The sequence below is a fragment of the Carlito syrichta genome, unplaced genomic scaffold (genome assembly GCF_000164805.1).
Source record: "Carlito syrichta isolate Samal-C Ts95f unplaced genomic scaffold, Tarsius_syrichta-2.0.1 Scaffold305771, whole genome shotgun sequence".
NCBI classification, from domain to species: Eukaryota; Metazoa; Chordata; class Mammalia; order Primates; family Tarsiidae; genus Carlito; species Carlito syrichta.
Window position 1 is genome coordinate 149,858 of NW_007249867.1, and position 17,265 is coordinate 167,122.

General features: G+C 36.1%; 1 protein-coding gene across 1 annotated transcript in view; it reads right to left on the reverse strand.

Moving 5' to 3' along the window:
* CWF19L2 (CWF19 like 2, cell cycle control (S. pombe)) overlaps positions 1-17,265 on the reverse strand; it is a 97,008-nt gene that overhangs the window by 43,628 nt on the left and 36,115 nt on the right. Inside the window, exons 9-10 of the mRNA XM_008062628.1 lie at positions 11,243-11,336; positions 9,543-9,632 (exon numbers count right to left, since the gene is read on the reverse strand). Coding sequence (XP_008060819.1) covers positions 9,543-9,632; positions 11,243-11,336 — 184 coding nt within the window. The remainder of the gene's footprint in view (positions 1-9,542; positions 9,633-11,242; positions 11,337-17,265) is intronic.

Sequence of the window (17,265 nt, forward strand, 5' to 3'; positions counted from 1 at the left end):
TGGGAACAATGCTGCGATAAACATACGTGTGCAGGGTATCTTTTTCATAGAGTGATTTGAGTTCTTCAGGGTATATTCCCAGTAGGGGGATTGCGGGGTCATATGGGAGGTCAATGTTTAGATCTTTTAGGAATTGCCATACTGCTTTCCACAGAGGTTGCACTAGTTTACACTCCCATCAACAGTGTAGCAGTGTTCCCTTTTCACCACATCCTCTCCAGCAGCTGTTATTTTTTGAGTTATTGATAATCGCCATTCTGACTGGAGTTAGGTGGTATCTCAGTGTGATTTTAATTTGCATCTCCTTGATGATTAGTGAGGTTGAACATTTCTTCATGTGTCTGTTGGCTGCTTGGATGTCTTCCTTTGTGAAGTGTCTGTTCATATCTCTTGCCCACTTTGTAATGGGGTTGTTTGTTTTTTTCTTTTCAGCACGTCTGAGTTCCTTGTAGAGACAAGATGTTAGGCCTTTGTTAGACCTGGAGTTGGCAAATAATTTTTCCCAGTCTGTGGGCTGTCTCCCTGCTCTCTTGATGGTTTCTTTGGCTTTGCAGAAGCTTGTCAGTTTAATGAGGTCCCACTTGTCTATCTTATCCCTTATGGTCCGTGCGTTTCAGGTTTTGTTCAGGAATTGGATGTCAGTTCCAATTTCCATAAGGGTGTGTCCTAAATTTTATAAGGTTTTTATGGTTTGAGGTTTCACATTTAGAACCTGGAACCAACCACGCTGTCCATCAAAAGAGGACTGGATTTTTAAAATGTGGTACATATACACAATGGAATACTACGCAGTCATAAAAAAGAACAAAATCATGAATTTTGCAGCAACCTGGATGGAACTAGAGTCTATAATACTGAGTGATCTCTCACAGAAACAAAGATCTGAGTATCACATGTTCTCACTCATAAGTGGACCTTGAACATCTATCATAATACTGTAAGAAAAGGATTGACAGTGGTGGGAAACTATGGGGGAGTAGGGAGGGGAAGGAAGGTGGTCAATATCTGTCTGAGGATGGGGAGATACCCCTTATCAACAAGGGTGCCTGAACAATGCATACTTGTATACCTAACCCTTAACTGTACCCCACAATTTTAAAATAAAAAAAGATGTTTTAAAAAATAAATAAATAAAATAAAAAGTCTAAATGCTTGAAAGCCTTTTCTAGTATTTTGGGGAAAAAAAGCAAATCTCTAATACATCAGATTCCACTACCAGTGGTCCACAAACTTCCAGAGGTTCATGATGGTATTCTGCAAATGTGCCATCAATGAAGGCCATGGAGCATGTTTCGACTTTTATCTTTTGAAATTTCAAAACCACATTGAGATGTCACCTAACCCCAGGAAGAATGGCCATCATAAATAAAACAACAACAGATGCTGGTGAGGGTGTGGAGAAAAAGGAATGCAAATTAGTTCAACCTCTATGCAAAACAGTGTGGTGATTTCTAAAAGAACTAGTAATTGGCCTTCCATATGATCCAGCAATTCACCTACTGAGAATACACCCAGAGCAACTCAAATCATTCTACAAAAAAGATACATGCACATGCACATTTATTGCAGCACTCTTCACAATAGCAAAAACATGGAACCAACCGTGCTGTCCATAGAAACTATAATGGATTAAAAAAAATGCGGTATATATACATGATGAAATATTAAGCAACCATAAAGGACATATAGACTTTGCAGCAACTTGGATGAATTTAGAGTCTATAATACTGAGTGATCTATCACAGAAACAAAGAACAGAGTACCACATGTTCTCATTCATAAGCGACCCCGAACATTTACACAAGAAAGGGATTGGCAGTAGAAGGATACTGTTGGGGTGGGGGGATGGGGGAAACACAACATCAGTAAGGGTAACTGATCTCAAACCAGGCGAAGGAGGGACCAAAGGGAGGCCCAAACTTAACCTGTACAATGTCCACTTGCATTACCTAACTCTGAATCATACCTTACATCTTCAAAATTAAATATAAAAAAAAGGTATTCACAGGACTGTCCAAGGAGGCATCTTTATCTAACCCCTATGAAGGCGCCACACAGATTCAAGGCAGACCTAGTAAAGTTCTCTTTTTTTTTTTTTTGAGTTGGAGTCTCACTCTGTCGCCCAGACTGGAGTGCAGTGGCCTCTCCCGGCCACGGCAGCCTCGACCTGCTGGGCTCCGGCGATCCTTCCGCCTCAGCCTTCCGAGTAGCCGGAATTACAGGCACGCGCTACCACGCCCAGCTGATTTTTTGATTTATTGTAGCGATGAGGAGTTCTCTTTTTTAAATTCTTAATACTGTTTGTGTCTCCCCCCTACCCACACACATACACCTTTTTTTCTTCCTTAATCAGTCTTTCTAGAAAATTTCCTATTTTATTGTTTTTTTTCAAAGAATGAATTCTGGGTTGCTTTTTTTTTGAGTTGGAGTCTCACTCCATCACACAGGTTGGAGTGCAGTGGCATGCTCATCACCACCCTAGCATCGACCTGCTGGGCTCCAGCGATCCTTCAGCCTCCGCCTTCCAAGTAGCCAGAACTACAGGCATGTGCTACCACATCCGGCTAATTTTTTATTTATTGCAGAGACAGGTCTCGCCAAGTTGCCCGACCTGGTCTTGAACCCGCAGGCTCAGGCAATCCACTCGCTTTGGCCTCCCAAAGTGCTGGGATTACAGGCTGAGCCACCAAGCCCAGTCTTTTTTTAAACCATTTCAATTTATTTTGGGTTTCTATTTCAAAATTTCAGTTTTTATCGCTCCTTTATATTTCATATATACTCTTTGATTTTTTTAATCTCTTTTGCATTAAATTATTGGCTAATGCCACAGTCATTATTGCTAACAGTAGCATATTAATGATTATATAATTAATTACAACTTAATTTTCATATGCAATCAAAGAATCACACATGGACGATTATCTGAGTATTTCTGGGTAGACAGGAACATAAGGAAAATACCACAAATTTTTTTCCATGATTCACTATGATATAGTTCCAAGTGTTTTTCTTTTTCTTTCCTTTTTTTCAGTGGCATTCAGTTTCACTCAGCTAATTTTCTCTTCCTCATAAATCTTTATTAACAACCATCTACTACAATTATTCTAGTCAGAACCTCTTTGGTCCTCCCTGCATACTTATTATGCACTATGAAACTGAAAACTGCATTTTTAGTTTTCCTAAAAGCACATTAGACTTCTAAAAATCAATAATTTATTAAGCATTCTATAATATGCTAGAGTAATTTAAAAATATATACTAGAATAAAATTTACTTTGGGGTTACTTTGTTTCACTTTGAATGTTTTCCCTTTAAACTGCAAATGTATAATATAAACATGTGTATCCCTCCACCCACCCAAGAAAAATCTGGAAAGAGAACACATTAGAATCAAACCCTTCAAGAGAACACATAAGCCTCAACTGCTATTGAGTAGTGTAAGGACTTACTACTTTTCACATGGTATAACATTTCATTTTTCCCTTAAATTTAATTTAGCAACAGAAAAAAAATGAAGCGCTAATAGTAGACTTAGTGAGAAAAAAAAACTAATGAGCATGTGGGGAGGAGAGAGGTTGCTGCTAGGTCATTCTTGCTTCTCTACGAAAACCAATTAGTGATGGCCTCATATCTGCTAGAAAGCCCTGTTCAAACTTTGAGATGGACTACAACATAATTCTTCATACTAAAATTTGATCATTAACAAATATACAATTATAACTATCCAAAATAATTACTCGACAATTCCCCAAATTATTACACTTGAGAAAATACTCTTCATGAACCCTCAGAGGACTGTAACTATATGTTTGTATATTAACTTTATTTACATGTTCTCACTCCCAAGAGAATGCTTTTCAAATACATATATATTGTCTGAGTTAAAATCTAAAGGATTCATAGAAGGTAACTAAGGGAAAAATGGGGAAGAAGTGTATTCTAGGCAAAGAAAGAATGTGCAAAAGCAATGAGGCAAGAAGGAAAGCGGCTACTTAGGAGGTCAAGACAAGAGATGATCACCATCTTAGACAATGTGGCAGACATGAAAAACAAGCAGCAGACTTAAGAAATATTTAGCAGGCAAAACTGACACTATTTCATGACGAATTTTATGTGAGGTGTGAGAATAAAGAACAAATATAAGGTACTACATGCTACTCTAAGATGAGTCTGCATTTATACATCATCTATAAAATTATTTTTGCTTTAATTCATTGAGCTTAAAATTTTGCTCTTATAGTAATCTGTAAAAAGAAATAAGCCCTTTAGTGATGGCTGAGATAATATTTCTAACTGCACAGCACAGAAATGAGGGTTACTTTATAGAGTGTAAAAGAACAAGTTGAATTGTTTAAAGAATACATACCTTTACAGAACTATTTTGCTTGATGGGGAAGAAACTAGCTAAATGACAAGGGAAATAACATTTTTGCATAGCTACTTTGGGTCACGAAAGCCTATACCTCAAAGAAAGTGTGCCTAGAGTAACATGATGAGATAAACAATGGAATTAGTGCAAAGTTATGATAATGTTAATTTTTGACTGAAAGTACTTGACTTAGAAAATTGAGAATGCAGGGACCTTCTACAAAGAAGAAACTAAAAGGTATTTGTTGAATAAAGATTGAACCTCATTGCTTAAAAGTTAAAGGCAAATCACAAACAATAATTTTGTAGGCTTGTAATTAATTTTTACTTTGTTATACTATGTCTGTGAGACTCAACTGCAGAGATTGGAATGCTGAACCATTAAAAAAAAAAAAAGAGTTTACATCTTCTAGGATCACAGCAATGACAGAACAGTGAACTCACAATGCACGCAAGAATCAGATCCAAAAGACAGTCTTAAGGCAATAATTGGGTATGATCAAAGTACTACTGAAAATACTTCAGGCCGGGCACAGTGGCTTGTGCCTGCAATACCAGGCCTTGGGAGGCCAAGATGAAGGTTCGCTTGAGCCCAGGAGTTCAAGAACAGCCTGGGTAACACAGTGAGACTTCACCTCTACAAACAAATTAAAAAAAAATTAGCTAGACATGGTGGCACGTGCCTGTGGTCCCAGGTACTCAGAAGGCTGAAGCAAAAGGATTGCCTGAGCCCAGGAGTTGAGGATGCGGTGAGCTATGAGGGTGCTACTGTACTACAGTCAGTGTGAAACTCAACTTAAAAATTAAAATACTTCAAATTACCAGTCAAGTTCCTGGCTTTATACACAAAATGATGAATTTACCCATTTATTTAAGTATTTATTAGTCAATGTTTTTCTATGACCCTCCAAGGTCCTTACTTAATTCCTCAATTTCTTTCAAAAGAAACTCTTCTACATAGCTGCCCAGGAGTCATAATAATGCAGTTCTCTTCTTTATCACCAGTACAAACAAAACTTTAAAGTTGCTGCACCATTATGCAATGATTATTTCATTCTTTCCAACAATTGGTGAGCTGAATTTCCTGCACTTTTTTTGTAAAACTATAGAGTTGAATTCCCTTGGATTAAATGTATCCATAACATGACTCTACTGAAGAATTATTAACAGACAGAAGTTACAGAGAGGCAGATTAGGATCTAAAAGATTAAAGAATTAGGATTCAATTTTTTCCCAATATAAAACTGTCAATCTCCAAAACACAGTGGATCTCATTACCCAGTGTCCAAGCACAGGCTAGATGGAGAAGCTATGTAGTGGGGTTAATGTTTAAATAAGGAAGCTGCAATTGTGGGAAGGCCAAACCAGATTATTTCAAAGACCATGGATTTTTTTTTTTTGAGTTAGAATCTCACTCTGTTGACCAGGCTAGAGTGCAGTCACACAATCGCTGCTATTGGTGCCTTGACTTTCTCTCAGTGCAGACAATCCTTCTGCCTCAGCCCTCCAAGTAGCTGGAAGTTTAGGCACATGCCACCACTCCTGGCTAATTTTTTGATTTACTGTCAAGATAAGATCTCATCATGTTGCCCCAGCTGGTCTTGAACCCCTGGGCTCAGGTAACCCTCTCATCTCTGCCTACCAAAGTGCTGGGATTACAGGTATGAGCCACCACACTTGGCCCTTTTAAAAACATAATAATTTTAAAAGATTGACAATAAAAAACTACAGAGAAGGGAATAAACTGAAAACATTCATACAATAAATATTTCTTGGTTGTCTACAATATGCCAAGCATTGCTCTAGGTACTAGATATGAACTGAAATAATAGCCCTTTATCATAAACACAAACTAGATCACCCACTAAAGGGGAAGAGGAATAAGAAACCAATAACTAAAAGTGCTGATAGTTTTTCTCTAAGTCAAAATGATATTCATAGATCGCTGAATCAGGAGATCTACATTGTTCCTATAATCTAATAATGCCAATAAACAAATTAAAAGGTGAAATAATTCTTTCTTGTTCAAGTGTTCTATGCATGGGGTTTTTTCTCTGACAAAGCAAAATTTCCATCCAAAGTATTACAGGTTTTTCCACTGGAACGTCATCAAATTTCTATGTAGTAGCAAACAGCTTTGCATTATACTCTCACTAACAAAATTACTTTGAAAGGAAATCAAGGCCCAACTCTGATGGAATAAATTTCTTTAATTGAAGTAGAGAATTATTTCAGAATTGTTGGCAGAGGTTTGTTTTACATATATGCCTGGTAAAGTTTGAACCAGATGTGCAAAGTGTCCCACCTCTGCAGAAAAAAAAACATGTTTTTCTGGTCAAAGACTCCTTAGAGAAAAACTTTTCTATGTGAAGCTTCAAAGGGCTACACAGTTTCCAAAAGAGGCTAACAAACAAACAGAAATTCTACTTTGTATATGACTTTGAATTTTACTTTGAATACTACTCTACTGAGTTATGCGGTCCACTGCTCAAAGCCTAGAAGAAATTAGAAATTATAAAGATGTCAGTAATATCTGAGTAGAGTACACCCTGATAATTACTCTATGATAGCTGTGAAACACTAGAAGAATGTTATTTAGCAGACACCTGCTTCAAATTTTTCTTTCTGTTACAAGTCACAAACTAGCTCAACCATTTCGATCAAGGCATCTATCTCTAAGACACTTTAAAAACGAATTTCACATTAAGCAACTGAATAGGATAACAGAAAAATATTTTGATTTAGGTGGATGTAAGAAATGAAATCTAATGGAACATGGAAAATTTCAGCCAATAGATGAGAATAATGGCCAGTTCATTTGATAGGGCCAGCAAAGCTGGACCACAAGAAATGACACATAAAACTCTCAAGCTCAGGTCTAATCTTAGTTGTTAGTGTCTCATGTACTCATAGTAATCTCAAATTTTGTATCATTTATCCCAAATCTGTTAAGTGTATCAGGTTCCCAAATCTTCTATGGGATCTTAGTCAGCCTAAAACAGCTAATTTCCCTTAGCTGGATAAGCAACTTTATAACCCTGAGATTAAGAAATAAATAAAACTCAATCTTTTACACTGAGTTTAGGTAAAAGTATAGTATGAGTTCTGTGCCATTTTATTTTTAGGCATGAAAATTTCACTTTAAGGCAGGAAACACATTTTTAAGAACACATTCTTTCATAATGACCCATTCATTAAACTTTTTTTAAAATTTGTATATATTTTGTCATCTTTTGAAGGTGTTTGAAACCCTTAAGTGAATAAACTATATAAAACTAATAACAGTTTAAATTTGTAGAGGAATTTAATTAGCTAACCATGGACATGATAGTGAAAAACGTTAATCAGTTATATTTCTTATCTACATCTATGCTCGCAGTGATTTCACATAGTAGTATGGATTTAAATACCACAGATATGCTAATAACTCCCACATTTCTTCTCCAGCTCACCCTCCCCAGTTCCCAGCTATCCAACTCCATCTTGTCCCAACTCCTAGCCATCCAACTGCCTACCTGACATCTCTGCATGTCTCAAAACTAAAAGGCACCTAAACTCTCAATATAAGCAAAACAACCTCAAAACCTACCTACACCTTTTCTTTCTTCCACAACTCAGATAGTCATATCTCTACTATTTCAGCTGCCCGAGCTAAATCTGGAGTCACCTTTGCCCCTGCTCTTTATCTCATTACCCATGCCCCCTACCTAAACCACCATATCAATTCTGTCATCTCTCCTTTCAAAGTATGCATAGAAAATGTTTATACATATACAAAATGTAATCACTTCTGATCTCCTTAGCTACTATCTTGGTCAAAGCCAAGATATTATTATTATTTCTCACTGCATGACTGCAAGAGCAGACCTGTACTTCAGCTTCTGCCTTAAACCTCCTTTAAACTGCTCTTAATAGAAAAGCCAAGCCGGCTCGGTGGCTCAGCCTGTAATCCCCCACCTTTGGGAGGCTGAGGTGAGTGGATTGCCTCAGCCCGCGAGTTCGAGACCTGCCTGGGCAGCGAGACCTCATCTCTACAATAAATCAAAAAATCAGCCGAGCGTGGTAGCGCATGCCTGTAATTCCTCCTACTTGGAAGGCTGAGGTGGAAGGATGGCTGGAGCCCAGCAGGTCGAGGCTGCGCTGGCCAGAAGGGGCCACTGCACTCCAGTCTGGGCGACAGAGTGAGACTCCAACTCAAAAAAAAGAAGAGCCAGAATGGTCCTGTCAAAATATACTTTGGCTCAAACCTATTCATGGATTCTCATCCTAGTCAGAGAGAAAGCCCACCTCCTTGCTGTGACTACCAAAGCTCCCACGGCCCGGCCTCCCATAGTGTCTCCAGCCTGGATCGCCTAGCTTCCTCTTCATCCCATGCCTGCAACCCTGGGCTCCTTGTTATTCCTCCTGCACATCAGCTTCCCACGCTCTCCATCTTTGGATCTTTCAGTTCTATGGTCCCTATGCCTGGGGGGCTCTTTGTTCACATACACAGGGATTCACTCCTTCACTGACTTCAAGTCTTTCCATCAATGTCACTTTTTCAGTGAGAATTGGCTTTGGTGCCCCAAGCCACCAACCCACCTGTCACTCAAAATCACTACTACTCTGTCACAGGATGTCTAATTTTCTGATATATTGTATAATTTATTTATTATTTTTATGATTTATTGTCTTTCCATCCCTACCCAAATGAAAGTTTTATACAAGTGGTTTTTTTGCCCGTTTTGTTCACTAATAGATAAATGAATGAATCATAGAACAATACAATCTGTTTGACATGAAATGAAGAGCTAATTCAAGTCTCCTATTCTGAGGGGGAAGAATTTAAGGGCCAGTTTGACAAATACAGGGTCAAACAATCAGTAGAAGTGGCAGAGTCCAGGATAAAAGCAGGTCTCCTTGGCCTCAGCCCTGGGCTTCTTCCATCAGGAATACAAACAGAATGGAGGAGAATGCATATGAAAGTAAATTTTTATTTTTACTTTTATTTTTTGAGAAAGCAGGATTTATTCAGAGGACAGAAAAGCTCCCACAGTGAGAGAGGACCCAAGAGGGTTGTCCCTGAAAGTAAATTTTTAAAACAAACAAGCATATGTACATATGAATGCAGACATGCAAAGTCATATTATTACACAAAGTAATGACATGCCTACAAATGAACTTTCCTTACTTACCTCTATCCCAGATTTTTTTGATGTTTGTGTTATAGTTTCTATGCATTTATTTGCCTTTTCAAGTTGAGCTTTAAGTTGTTCAGCTAATTCCTTCAAAAAGAAAAAAAAGTAAAACACATATGATAAGCAGCTTAATTCTTTACTAAAGACTACTTCAGATTTATACAACAGCATAACAGCCATGAGCCATCATCTAATTTCAATTATCAACTCATGGTCTAGTATATTACTTTTTAATGAACTTATCCTAGTTACAAGCTCTCAAATACCTGTGGCATTTGTTTATGCTTTGAAGGTAAATAATTACAAGGACATAAATTTTGGGGCAGATAAAGAGATGGAGGAAATACATAACCTTAAGGATGACATTTTTATAATCCCATAAATATTATAAATTTCCAAGGGTTACAACTCCAGTTATTTGTAACAAGAAATTCACCATAAGATTTAAAATATTACCTTTCTTATTGTTGATAAGCAATTTAGATAAAAATTCAGAATATATTTCATTTTAACTCTAGAAAATCTGTAGTAATTTATACAAAACAACTGCCATATAAAGCAATAAGCCACAAAGTAATAAATTAAATAAGTAGTTTTATCTGACGAGTAAAGAACAGTATGCCTCACTGCAGTGGTTCCATGAACACATGAACACATATTTTTATCTCTTATGTAGGTGACTTCTCTTTCACTATTTTAACTAATTTCTGTGCACTCTTAACCTTCATTTTCTGACTATCTTACTACTGTTGTTGGTTTACCTCTTTTGCCAATTTTTGGGTTTAGTCTAAGTTCAATGTTACCAAGGATCAGATTCAAAGAGAAAGATTACCACATGCAAGATGTGTTTTTTATTAGACGTATTACAGACTCATAAAAATAGAAATGTCTTGTTTGGATACTATCTGTTCCACTAGAGTATTATACCGATAGTATACCAAAACACAAGACTGCTTAGAGGTCAATTCTATTTGGGTTTAGCATATGCCCAGGACCAACTCTATCAGGATGCGAAATATCTGACTGTGCTATTCTGCATGTGCCCTTTAATATATCTTTTATTGTGCATTATTTTAACAGGCATATGGCAATATAATGAATGAATGCAGTTCTTACTAAATCATCCCTATTTCTTACAATTCTGAAGTAAATCAGTCTTAACTCAAACATAATTGTGGGAACTAAGGAGCTAGTCTACACAAAGCATTTAACACAGTTATCAGGGACAAACACATTTCCTCAAACTTGAATATGTGATTTAACTATCCTTTTGTAATGGCTCATTTTTTAGATTCCTAAGTAATTCAGAAAAGTAATAAGTGTTCTTAATAATATATGATGAAAAATGGAAGAAAAAAAACCAGTGCCATCTTTACCACCCTCAAATATGTTCCATAAGTTAAAAATGCAAGAATAAAGCAAATAGCAAACAAACAATCAAACAAAAACTTTTAAAGCACATAGTTCCCTAGGATTTTAAATTTCAGGAATTTGACAGGGAAAGTAGATCATTTATTTAGAAGGAGACAGATAGTACTGTTCCTTAAAATGTACAAAATTGTCTTTAAAGAATCAATCAACAGCAGTTATTTTCATAGTGTGCTATATCCGCAATGCTGAGGGACTTCTAAAATTACTTGTAAGAAGCTAAATATGTCATCAAAATCCTCCAAAAGAACAACATCTAAGAGTCTTACCACATTCCCCATCATCTCTGCCTTGATAATCTTGGCTCCCAACTTGTTTTTCTCATCAACACTCAGGATGTGGATGGACTCATCCTCTGGACTACTGTAGGAAAAGGACAGATTAAGAGCATATGAAATACAGGTACAAAGTAAATAATAACACCAATACTCAAATGCTATTTTAATCCACCTCAACAAAGCATTCAGCACCAGTAGGAAATCATGATCCTGAAACCTAAAACCTTGGCAAGTAAAACCACAGGTAAGTGGTGACTACCATAAACAGCATCAGCAAGCATATGGAAGACTTGAAAAACACCATCAATCAACATGCCCTAATGAACATTCACAGAACACTCTCCAACAAGAGTAGAAACTATATTATTTCCAAGTGCATACAAAACATTTTCCAAGATGGACCATATTCTGTGCCATAAAAACAAACTCAACAAATTTAAAAGAATCCAAGTCATACAAACTATGCTGTCTGACCACAATGAAATTAAATTTAAAAACTTTAACACAGGTCGCTGAAATACCTCAACTATTTGGAAACTAAATGGCATACCTATAAATAGTTCATGGGTCAACAATAAAATCAAAGGGAAATTAAAATTTTTTTGAACTGAATAGGAATGTAAACGCAACATATCAGAATTGGTGGATACTTATAAAGCATTACTTAAGGAAAATTTATAGCACTAAATATTTTTGGAGAGGGCACAAATGGATGACCTCAGTTTACTTATACCTTTAGAGAGTAAAAAGATAAAAAGTAAATTAAGCCCAAAGTAAGCAGAATACAAGAAATAAAAATCAGAGGACATAAATAGAAAGCAGAAAACCAATAAAGGCAATAAAACCAAAAGCTGATTGTTTTAGATAATAAAATTAATAAACCTGTAGTCTGAATGATCAAAAAAAAAGATACATAAATGACTAACAAAGAGAGAGGTAACATCACCACACTTTCTAAGCACCATACAGAAAGATATTCAGAGGGCAAATAAGCACATAAAGAGAAGTTCAGTATCAAGTCACTAGTCACTAAGGGAATCCAAATTAAAACCACAATGAGATACACTAAACATCCACTAGAAAAGCCAAAATTTAAAAGCCCGACCATACCAAGTTCTTGCAAGGATGCAGAGAAGTTGGCACTTTCAAATGGTACAACCACTTTGAAAAACAGTTTGATAGCTTCCTAATATTTAAATATGTGGTTATCATATGATCTAGCCATTGGCTCTCTGAGGTATTAATACAAGAAAAAGGGAAGCATATGTCAATACAAAGACTTGTACATTAAGGCTCAGAGAAGTATTATTTGTAATAGCCAAAACCTGGAAACAATCTAAATGTTCACTTCACCAACAGGAGAATGGAGAAACAAACTGTGCTATTTCCACCCATCATATATTACCCATCAACAAAAAGGAATAAACTACTGATATATGCAACAACTTGTGAATGAGGGTTACAATAATCACACTATGTGAAAAAAGCCAGACTACAAAAAGGGTACATGATATATAATCCCATTTATAGCAAACTACAGAACATGAAATCTACAGTTGACCGTTGAACAACATGGGTTTGAATTGCACGGGTCCATTTAGATGTGGATTTTTTTTCAGCCAAACACCTATAGAAAATACGGTATTCGCGGGAAGTAAAACCCACTCATAAGGAAGGCTGATTTCCTAAACACAGGTTCTGCAGGGCTGATGCAAGGCCTGAATATGCACAGAGGTCCTGAAACGAATTCTCCATAGATACTGAGGGACGAGCAATTACTGTAGTTTATACACATAAGTAAGATGTGTGGTTCTGTGGGGTCGGGGCTGAGGGTGAGGGTATGGAAAGTTAGGAGACAGAGATTATGAAAGGGCACCAGGAAACTTTCGGGGATGGTGCTTCAATGAGAATATATGTATTTCATCAAAATGTACCCAAATGTACACTTGTTATATTTGCATTTTATTATGTCAATTATACCTCAAAGTTTCCTTCTGAAAAACCCTCAAAAGGGAGTAATAAAGAAAATTAAAAGCATAATATATCTACCCTGTCATAATCCCAAATATAAAGGATATTAGCCTTATAAATGATATTAATTTAAATATAAGTATAAATGTAAATATAAGTTAGTTTAAATATAAATATTACTTTTTCTGAATTCCTAGATTTTATCATATTCTATTAAAATCAACCTTAATCACGTTTTCTGCAAATTTGGTTGTCCAAATCAAAAGCTGACCTAACAACAATATATGGAAATTATTTTAACTAGGAAATTCCTCTGGGGCTAAAAAAAAAAAAAAAAATAGAAAAGAAAATAAATAAATAAATCTTTTAACAGCATTTCAATTTTTTAAAAAGACAACTTCTACAGACAACCTGTAGCAACCATTTCTTCTCATACTGGTGAGAGAAGAGGCAACACTTTGGTGTTGAGATTTGAGGTAAAGCACCATTAGAGAGTAATATTTTCATGCCTCTCATATTCTTTCAGTCTACATTTTAAAAACAATTAAAGCGAACAGCAGAAGATTGCAGTCGTGTAAGCAGGAGCACATTATTACTTTGTATGTGCTTCTGTGGGTTGAAGTACTGCTTGTATTTAGTTGCAATTGTTTGTAGGAAAAATATTTTTCAGTAATTTTCTTCAGATTAAATTCTGAAAAACGTGTCATTTTTACTATATCATGAATGTAATTCATTTGAACTTCAGGCAACCCAATCACATCTCTATTTTACTTACTATCAACACAGCTTTTCTCAATTTGCTTCCTTTCTCATTTAATTAATTTTCTAAAATTCTCTCCTTTGAAAGTTTACTGTTCCTGTCCATTATGTGGAAACTATAGTTGCAAAACTTAAGTTAAATAACCACAATAGATGCCCTTCCTAAAGTGCATCAGTGCAACTATTCCACCATGAAGTCTGCTTGCTCCAGGGTCTGCCTCTCAAATTCCTGTTTCCTAAGTGAGAAACTTCTTGGCTACTTTTCCTTTTGCTTTTTTGTACCTGACCAGGTTTTTCCTTCCAACAAAGTTTTGTCTAGTTCATCCATTTTTCATCTCAATACCAGCCAGAAATAAAGAACTGAAGAAAGTTTCTTTAGAATAAGGAGGCTATTTACCCAATATTTCTACAAACCCTTCTCTGTCATTCTAAAAGATGCTTACTATAATCCAGGTACAGAATTAGATCACACAAGATCTCCTATCATTCAGAAAGTAAGCCATCTTGCAAACAATCTTAAGTCTGATAGGGTCAGAAGAAAGAAAAGTTTTACAGCTGTTAACCCAAACTACTGCATCAAATGGCAACAGATTCATGATTACTAATGGAAATGAGTAAAAATAAAAATATAAATACCTAAAAACAGACTACTAATCAAATTCTCAGAGTTTCTAATGCAAGCTTTTCATGAGAAACTAAAAGCTTTTTCTTTATAATATCAATCATGACCTTGCATCTTCCTTACAAAAAATGGGAAATCTCGCTCAGTATTAATGAAAAAGGAGGTTTGGAGTCAGACTGACAGGGGGTTCGAGTCCAGACTCTGCCATGTACTCACTTTATGAGATTGGGCAAGTATCTGAGGACATGAAATTTTAAAAAATGATTAATACCCACCTTAGCATTATCAGACAAATGTAGAAATGTATAAAATTACAGTAACTGAAGCAATGTAATAAAATTCCAACTACAGGTCCTCACCTGATGCTTAATAGTTACTAGTTCCCTTTGCCACTGAGAGCCAGTTACCAAGTCAGAGGATTTAATTCTCCAATCAGTCCTCCATCCACCAAACTTAAAAATCTAATGGTGATTTAATTAATTAGTAACAGTTAAAAAGTAGAATGTCCAGAGCCAGTACTCAGGTACGAAGTAACCAAATCTTTTCAAAGAACCACAGAATAAAAAGCGTCCTCACTGGACCACGGATGCCAACTCAAGCTCCTTCTCTTCTCTACGTTCACTCCTTTGGTTCCTGCCTTCTATCTCTCAAGTCTAACCGCAAGTCTGTCGCATGCCTAATACGAACCTTACACTGCCTCTGGAATCTCTTTAAAATACAAAAATGATCTATTTTAAATCCTTGAGACACTTCTTCCCTATCGCTCATAAAATATTTTCCAAATTATAAACATGAGAAGTTGTACAAGGCAGCACTTGCAGTACCTGCCTACCCACTGTCCTCCCACACAACCATATTCCGTAAATCAATGAGTGGCTGGCATACAGTGAGCACTCTCCCAGGATTTAGAGATATGAAGACTAGAAAGAGATATACCCTGTCCTCAGAGACCTCCTGCATCGTATACTCCAAAAGACTATTTGCAAACTACACCACGCTGGCTCACGTCTCCATGTTTTTCCCTCCAAGTTGCACTTTTCCATTTACTGCCTAACAAGTTCATCCTTTAATACCTCATAACTTTCCCTATAAACTTTCTCGGATTCTGTTCTCCCTAATCTCATCCCACGAAAGCTCACCACTCCTTTCTGTGTGTAACTATTGTAGCTATAAGGACCTACACTGATACCGACAGTTTCTGACTTAACAATGATTCAATTTATAATTTTTCAACTTTACAATGATACTAGTGATACATATTCAGCAGAAGCCATACTTCAAGTAGCTTTACAACCATTCTGCTTTTCACATTTAGTACAGTATTCAATAAATTACATGAGATATTCAACAATTTATTATAAAATAGGCTTTGTGTTAGATGATTTTGCTCAACTATGTGCTAATATAAGTGTTCTGAACACATTTAAAGTAGAGTTAGACTAAGCTATGATGTTTGGTAGGTTAAATCTATTAAATACACTTTTGACTTAACAATATTTTCAACGTTCAATGTGTTACTGAGATGTAACCCCATTGCAAGTCAAGGAGCATTTGCAACTCTGTTAGTATCACGGCATCTATGTACTATTTTTCTCACATATCTATGTGACTACCTCTCCCATACTATGAGTTCCTTGAAAGCAGATATTATGTCATAACGGTTTTTATATCAACAGGCCTAAAAAATAGAAGTACTCAGTAAATATGAGTAGCAGAATGACTTCACAAATCATCCAGGCTAAGTTCCAAGGGACATCTTTGAAACAAAAATAACCTCCTCTTGTTACTTCATTCCTTATCACACCAGTCCAGATACATTTTTTCAAATATGAATGAGTGTAAGAAACTGTTTCTCAAACTTTCAGTATGCAAGAATCACTTAAAGGAAATATAATGTGCATATGCACAATAATTTTAGTGTAAATTTATTCCAAAAGTTCATCAAAATTTGGCAGTTAAAAAAAAGCTGATTACAATAACAGTCTTACTATTATTTCAACAAGAGGACATTTCATTTTGTGAGCTGTATGTGAACCAAATTGTTGCACCACTTTTTTTTCCCTAAAGCTACCAAACTCATTATGGTCCATATATAGAACAAGAGCATCACCAATACTCTGGGGATCATATGTCAAAAAACACTGACATAAGTCATCGAGAAAGAATTCCTAAAATTTTTCCCCTACCACTGCAATCTTCTTTTAACATGTCCACCCAAGGCTTCTACTTTTACAACTAACCTGGATTCCACGTTCACCCACACTAACCTTTGGGATCATACTTAATGGTCACATCTACCGTGTCTATATGTTTTGCTTCTTCTAAAATGGCTACTGACTCTTTTCCATTAAATAATAACATGTCCAAGTATTTGCACTTTAAAAGGAAAAAGGGGGGTTAAGAGGGACTTCATTTAACCCGTATCTCTTACAAATATTTGCTATCTCAACTAGTCCATAACTCATAACCATAATTTAGTTTATTGAAATCTGGCTTCTATAACCTCTTTTTCAATAAAAATATCCTTGATTAAGTAGCCAAATAAGTCTGTTATTGTCCATCCAAAGGGCACATCTTTGTCATTTCACTCTCCTCTTTCCCTTACTTATCAGACTGTGAGCTCAGAGATTCAATCAAGGAAGGGTGATGAAGGTATGCTGAA